Here is a 7915-nt window from a genome sequence, read left to right as displayed (position 1 = left end):
GCGCACCTAGCAAAGGGCTGGTCCCTGGAGCCTCAAGGGTTGATGGGAAGTGAATCCACCGTCAACCGCCCTGATCCAAAATGGCAGGATACCGGAGCAATAGTGTTTAGGTGTGAAGATAGGGCCATTGAAGAAGGGAGAACGAAAGCATAATTGTTTTGATTCAACATGGAAGCAGTGATTATAGGAGGGCGAATAGCGAGGGACGACGCAACATCCAGCTGGCAGAAGCAGCGGGCCTGGAGAGGGTGGCCACATTGAACTAATCCAAGATGGCGCCGAGGTTGTAACCGGGAGCGCCCAAGAGGCGGGAATTACCCTGATCCAAGATGGCAGTGGCAACTGAGGCAAGCCAAAAGACGGGAGCGCCAGGAGCGTCTTTGCCCTCAGCCAAGATGGCGGCTGCCGTGGACCCTGTCCCGGCTCCGCCCCGCGGCCCTGGCCCCGCCTTCCCCTCGTCCCTCCCTCCGCCCCCTCGCCTCGCGTAGTCCGGCCCGAGCCGCTCGCGCTAGGAGAGCGGGCTTCGGGCACTTGACATGGCGGCAGTGGCGGCGACTGCAGCGGCGAAGGGGAATGGGGGCGGCGGTGGCAGGGCCGGGGCCGGGGACGCCAGCGGCACGCGGAAGAAGAAGGGCCCGGGGCCCCTGGCCACGGCGTACCTGGTCATCTACAATGTGGTGATGACAGCCGGGTGAGGCTGGGGCTCGGGGAGGCGGGGAGCCAGCGCGGCCGGGGAGGGAGCCCTGCGGCCAGCGGCGGGGCGGATAGGATCGGCGCGGCCCGCCGCAGGCAGTGCATTCCCGGCGGGGGGTGCCCGGGACCCGGTACCTGGGCGCTGAGGGCGGCCGAGCGCTGAATCGGCCCCGGTGGCTGCCCGCGAGCTCCCTCCTGCGCTGGGGGTCGAGCCAAGTTCCCAGGCACTGGGGCGCGGGGACGGCTGCCGGGCGCTGGCTCGCGAGGGCCGCGGGAGGAAAGGTGGGGCTGGCCACAGGTGCGGGGCCGGGGGCAGCGGCCGGACGACCTGCGGCGCGGAGCCCGTCCTGGGCGGCCAGATTCGGATGTTGAACGGCGCCAGCATGGGGAGTGGAGGAGCTGTGGCTGCAGAGTGACCATTCATTTGGGCGGCTGTTTTCAAAATCTGGGCTGCGCTTTAATCTGAAAGGTATTGGGAAAGCGTTCAAAGTTTTTGGCCAGCGACATGAGCAGAGCTAGGCTTTAGATGAGTTTAGACTTTTAGGATGGGTTGGGGTGGGGAAGAAACTGGGGAGTAGAAGGCAGAGTTACTGGAAAGGGGGAGAATGGACCCTCGAAACGGTTTTACCCATCTTCTGTCTCTTTCATTTCAGTCCATCCCTTATCCCGGCGGGTTTCTAGTTCAAGCTCTGCCACTAACTAGCTGTGTGACTTTGGATAAATCATCTTATTTCTCTAGCCTCCGTTTTTTCATTTGTAAAACTAAAGGGTTGGTCTGGGTGATGAAGGTTCCTTCAGCTCTGCAATTCTTTATCTTGTCATTTTGGTGAGGAGGATCACAGCATCAGACAATTAGTTATATATTTTTAAGTTATCTTCATTTGTAATTTTTTAAGAAGTCCTAACATTTTATTATGAAAAATTTCAAACATACAGAAGAGTTGAAAGAATTGTATAGTGAACATCCATTTTTATTTATTTTTAAAGTAGGTGATACATTGTTAGGGTTAAAAATGAAAAACATGAGGGTATACAGTGAAAATCTTTCCTCCCACCTTTCCCTTCTACCCAGCTCCCCTCCCTCGAGGCAGTTAATTTTGTGTATCCTTAAGATGCTGATGCAAGCAAATATGTTTATACATCCCCCTATCCCTTTTTAAAATAAGACAAATGCCAATATATTAATATTTTTACAGTTCAGCACCTTGCTTTTTTTTCACGAAAAAGAAAATATATCGTGGGAGGATCATATATGTATTGCTAGTATTAGAAATGGTAGGTGTTGAAAACTAGGCTCAGAGAAGTTGTGACTTGCATGAGATCATAGAACTTGTTAGTAGAAGTTCCAGATCTAGAAATCATTTCTCTTGACTCACAGGTCAATGAAGAACTAGTACAGATACAAGCTTTATATCACATCAGTGGTCACATAGATTGATTTTTAAAAAAACATCCAGGAATCTCACTGTGTGTATTAATATTTATATATAAAATTCTTGTTGTCTTAGCAAGAGCCGGTGAGGGCATTGGACTGGAGAGGGATTTTGAGGTACATTGGTAAGAAGAAAGAAGTCTATTCCTGACCAATGAACATAGAGAATGGGGTGGAGGGTAAGGAGTGGTATCTTAAACCAGGAAGATAAATTGAGATTGTGAGAGCAAAGTAAGCTTTTTTTTTAAGGCTGTTAATGGTTGTACCAGTTACACCATTAAATAATTTCTTCTTTTACAAACTCTTACTTGATGTCCTTATGTGATAGTTTTTGGAAATAGCATAGACCATACACACCCCATTGCCTAGTTGATACTATACATTTATCTAAATCCTTCCAGGAGACATACCTTAATAAAAAGGTCCATTTGTTTTATTATGGAACTTAACAAAACATTGTGTTTATTTTTGAGAAGGACAGTGGAACAAAAATATAACATTCACAGCTGTATGCTTAAGTGCTTTCCTGTTTCGTGGTTTGTATTGATCTGGCTTTCATTTCTGCATTGATTTTAGGAAATTTGGCTAAAAAAACTTTTTTTTTTTTTTTTAAGCAAGAGCCCTTTATTCATAATTTTAAAAGGATAGATTTTAAGGTATGGGTAATTGTTCCAGTGAGACAATTATAACAATAGTTTAAAGCATCTTCTTTCCACCCTGTAATTATTAAAAACCCTTTAACTGCACAGGCTGTTTAAAATTTTCCTTTAACTGTTTTTTTCTTGTCTTAGATTTTCTTGGCACCTGATTTAGTGGCACAAGGACCATTTTAGCTTATTCCTTTCCTTTTGGCCTTGATCTCAATAGCAAAGTTGCCAAAAAAATGAGCTCCAGATGGGTGAGGTGCCACTATGCTTTCACTGAGCCCTCTTGGTAAGGTGCTGTCGGTGTTGCAACATTTCAGTGCATTACAGCTTGGCATTTGAGAGCTATCGTCCATAAATCCAGGTTACTCATGCTTGAGGTCACCTTTAGCAATATCTTTTATTGCCACAGCTGTCTGTTAACCTAAATGCTACTTTTTTTTATTTTTATTTTTTCCTGATTGCTGTTTTGTCTTTTACTAGGTGGCTGGTTATAGCGGTTGGTCTTGTCCGAGCATACCTGGCTAAGGGTAGCTACCATAGCCTTTATTATTCAATTGAAAAGCCTTTGAAATTCTTTCAAACTGGAGCCTTATTGGAGGTAGGTCCTGAGATTTATTGTTGTTATTGATTTCCATTGGTATGAAGAAAAACATGCAACTAAATTATATTGAAGTAGCATACCCCCTTTGGATTCATGTTAAATTTTGAAATTTTGCCTCCTCACATACTAAAGTGTCGATACCTAGGCTTTTTGATGTTCTAGATTGGGTAAAATCTCATTTAACTTAGGTTACCTTGAATGTATTTTATATTCGACTTTTTTGGGAAATCAACTGAAGCAAGCTTATATTAGGATTTTTAAAAATTCTAGGGACATCCTGGGGAATCACTGGCAAAATCAGATGCTTTCAGGGTTTATGTAATAGAAATAGTGAAGTTGGTGGGTGTAGGATATTGGAAGTGATAGATAGAAGACATAATAGAGAGCCTGTCTAGAGGCGTCCAAATTTTAAAAATTTAACAAAAATGTATTGATTTCCCTGCATTAAGGGCAATGTATATCAAGCCCTCTCTCGGGGTAAGTATAGATTAGGATTTTGGAATTGCAAGGGACAAAAACCCAATTCAAACTATTTTAAGCAAAAAAGGAATTTTCTGGCCTCTGTAGTTGATACAGATACAGGATTAATTTACAAAGAAACTAGCTCAGGAATGAGAACCAAGGAGCTGACACTGCCAGATTCTCTTGCTTTCTCTCATTTCTGCTTGTCTGTTTCTCTTTGAATGTTGGTCTTGGGCTCTCCACATGGTGGGAAACAGGGAGGGTGTTTATTTTTCGCAGCATCTGTGTCACACAGTTCCCAGAGAGGATTCTGGTTGGCCCTACTTAGACTATGCCAGTGATATGAGGTGCTTGATTAGCCAATCTTAGGACACATGCCCATTCTTCTGTCCAAGGGACTATAGACTTTGCTTATGGAAAAGAGGGATGGGGATAGCTTTGGGCACACAAAATCAATAGCCGCCATAGTTCGTATATTTCATTATGGTGAAAAACCTTCGGATTGCAGGGAAGATCTGGTTCATTTTGCTTAGCCTCCAGGCAAGACCATCATAACATTTATACTTTACTGGCAACTTTTAAAACCTGAACTATGGAATGATACTTAAGAAAAAATCATTTATCTCGCTTCGCACGGTGGCTCACGCCTGTAATCCCAGCACTCTGGGAGGCCGAGGCGGGTGGATCAAGAGGTCAGGAGATTGAGACCGTCCTGGCTAGCACAGTGAAACCCCGTCTCTACTAAAAATACAAAAATTAGCCGGGTGTGGTGGCACGGGCGTGTAGTCCCAGCTACTGGGAGGCAAGGTTGCAGTGAGCTGAGATCACGCCACTGTACTCCAGCCTGGGCAACAGAACGAGACTCTGTCTCAAAAAAAAAAAAAAAAAAAAAAAAAAAATTCTTTATCTCATGAAATGAAGTGTGATACCTCTACCTTTCATTCTCAATTTTTTTTTTTTTCTTGAGACAGGGTCTTGCTCTGTCGCCCAGGCTGGAGTGCAGTGGTGCCATCATGGCCGTGGCTCACTGCAGCCTTGAACTCCTGGGACCAAGGAGTCCTCCCACCTCAGCTTCCAGAGTAGCTGGGCCCACAGGCTTGCACCACCATACATGGATAATTTTTAAAACTTCATAGAGACAGGGTCTCCCTGTGTTGCCCAAGCTGGTCTCAAACTCCTCGGCTCAAGCAATCTTCCCATCTCAGCCTCCCAAAGCACTGAGATTACAGGCGTGAACCACTGCACCCAGCCCACTCTCACTTTATTTATTTTTTTGAGAGAGAGTCACTCTGTCACCCAGGCTGAAGTGCAGTGGTGTGATCACTGCTCACTGCAGCCTTAACTTCCCAGGCCCCAGCCATCCTCCCACCTCATCCTCCCAAGTAGCTGGGACCACAGGCGTGCACTACCGTGCCTGGCTCATTTTTATATTTTTGGTAGAGGTGAGGTTTGGCTGTGTTTCCCAGGCTGGATCCACTCTCACTTTCTAGATCAGAAAGTTATCCATTTTGCTTTTGTTTTCTTCTCTTAGAAGGCAGAGGAATTTCTTTTTTTCTTTCTTTCTTTTTTCTTTTTTTTTTTGACGCAGGGCCTTACTCTGTTGCCCAGGCAGGAGTGCAGTGGTGGGATCTCGGCTCACTGCAACACAGAGGAATTTCAATAGTGTCCAAACTTAGGCATTTTAAGTAGGTGGTATGATGAAATGAGCTTCCAGCTGGAAGCCTGAGTACCTTTTTATTTTAAGTATAATACTTTTCCCAACTGACTCTATAGATTTGGGCAAGTCTTTTCTCTCTTATCCACCTCCTTTTCATTTGTAAATAATTAGGTTAAAGTAGATTTCTAAAGTCCCTTACTACCCTAACCATTTGAGTGTGAGGAAATTTTAACAAATCCTAATGTGAACCATTTTTTAAACTTAGAGGCTTGAACTTTTTTTGGAAGCGGACACTAGTAAATAAGTAGTACTTTCTCTTTCAGAGCCTTGGCCAGTACAGTTCCCACAAGCTACAGAGAAGCAAATTTGGAGTCAAGACCATCAGACTCCCAGTACTTGATATAGTAGGGGGTTGTCCCCATTTGGAATACTTCAATAATTTAAAGGGGTTTCTATCTCTTTAAGACATCATAATATTAGGGCTGAGCACAGTGGCTCATGCTTATAGTCCCAGCAATCCCAGAGCTTTGGGAGGCCAAGGCAGGAGGATCACTTGAGGGCAAGAGTTCGAGACCAGTTTGAGCAACATAGCAAGACCTCATCTGTACAAAAAAAAAAATTTTTTTTTTTTAGCTGGGCTGGGTGGTGGGTACCTGTAGTCCCAGCTACTTGGGAGGCTGAAATGGGAGGCTTGAGCTTGAACCCAGGAGTTTGAGGCTGCAGCGAACTATGATTGCATCACTGCAATCCAGCCTGGATGACAGAGTGAGACCTTGTCTCAAAAAAAAAAACTTGGTAATGTTAGAAGTATAATTTTTAAAATTTAAATATATCTTATGGAAGGTAGGGACATTAAACAGTGTCATACTTTAAAATCCACTCAGGAACCAAGTCTTAGACTTTGAAGGATTAGCCTGTTTATCCTTATAGAATTTTTAATAGGGATTTAGGAAAATATCTTGGATTTTTGGTTTTATCTCTGTTATCCCCACTAAGAACCAATTAAGTGACAAATCCTGGATTTGATTTTGGGAAAAGGTCTGTGCATAAGGAAGTGAAGACTCCCAGGAACATGCAGGCAATTAACGTTGCAAAGGTCAGTGATGGAAGTAATCCCTTGGACTGGGCAATAGAGCAGGCTTGCTAAAACCACAATTTCTGTGGTTGAGGAGTTTTTCATTGCCTACCCCATCTACACTGTGTAATAATTAGATGTGTGTGGTATTGTTTAATTACACATAAGTTATCCTGATGGGAATTATTAGTGTTGACATATATCCTGTTTACAGGAGGAGAAAATGAATCCAGGGAAGGCAGCTACTCATTTATATCTCTTTATGCTAAATGTTATTCTTTATTAGGTTCTGTGGGAGTTTACTTAAAAAGGAAATCGAAATTACTTGTTCTCCAATTTCACATCTTCTTAGGAAAATAATAACACTTTGCTTTTTAAAAGACATAAAAACATTTACCAAGCAAGTACAAAGGAGCATGTAGTAGCGAGGTACAAAAGGAAGCCTGGCTGAGTACCATGGCTCACACCTGTAATCCCAGCACTTTAGGAGGCTGACATGGGGGGATTGCTTGAGGCCAGAAATTCAAGACCATCCTGGGAAACATAGCAAGACCCCATCTCTACAAAAAATTTAAAAATTAGCCAGGCATGGTAGCACATGCCTGTAGTCCCAGCTAATCAGGAGACTGAGGTGGGAGGATCACTTGTGCCCAGGAGTTCAAGGCTACAGTGAGCCATGATTGTGCCACTGCACTCCAGCCTGGGTGACAGAGCAAGACCCCATTTCCAAAAAAAAAAGTATCTATAAATAAAATGCTACTCATGGATAAAATGTGGCCTATGGATATAAACATTCATAAAATTAATAAAGGCAAATGAATTACTGATATATGCCTGGATAAATCTTGAAAAAATGCATGTGAAAGGAGGCAGATACAAAAAGTCACAAATAGTATGATTTCATTTATAAGAAATATCCAGAATAGGCAAATCCATAGTGACAGAAAGTAGAGGAATTGTTAGGGGCTGTGGGGAGAGAGAGTGGGGTGTGACTGCTAATGGTACAGGATTTCCTTTTAAGGTGATGATATTGTTCTTGAAATAGTGATGGTGGGTGCACAACTCTGTGAACATATTAAATACCACTAGATTGTACAGTTTAAAATTGTGAATTTTGTGGCATGTGAATTATATGTCAGTTTTTAAAAAACGAGTTCCTCTGTAATGAGCTGTGGGTGTTTTCTACTTTATTCATTTTTTGGAGTCCATGATATTCATTGATAAGGCAGATGTTATCTTTGCATATTTGTCAAGTATAGTTAGATTAAAAATTAGTGGACTAATGCAGTTATGGCAGTTTAAAATTATGTCTGAGAGAATTTGGGTTTCTAAATATCTTTGGTTAACA

General features: G+C 43.2%; 1 protein-coding gene across 2 annotated transcripts in view; it reads left to right on the top strand.

The window, feature by feature from the left end:
* The first annotated feature begins 62 nt into the window (after positions 1-62).
* Positions 63-7915, top strand: part of HACD2 (3-hydroxyacyl-CoA dehydratase 2) — a 96399-nt gene continuing 88546 nt past the window's right edge. Inside the window, exons 1-2 of one of the 2 annotated variants that reach the window (XM_001168034.8) lie at positions 63-691; positions 3253-3370. In XM_001168034.8, coding sequence (XP_001168034.1) covers positions 537-691; positions 3253-3370 — 273 coding nt within the window. In that variant the 5' untranslated portion in view covers positions 63-536. Of the gene's footprint in view, positions 692-945; positions 1163-3252; positions 3371-7915 lie in introns of those variants that run through there. The other variant, XM_024355618.3, reaches the window with a different exon arrangement.

Source organism: Pan troglodytes, chromosome 2 (assembly GCF_028858775.2).
Source record: "Pan troglodytes isolate AG18354 chromosome 2, NHGRI_mPanTro3-v2.0_pri, whole genome shotgun sequence".
Classification (NCBI taxonomy): Eukaryota; Metazoa; Chordata; class Mammalia; order Primates; family Hominidae; genus Pan; species Pan troglodytes.
The sequence above is the reverse complement of the archived record's forward strand: the minus strand, read 5'-3'. Positions and strand labels throughout refer to the sequence as shown.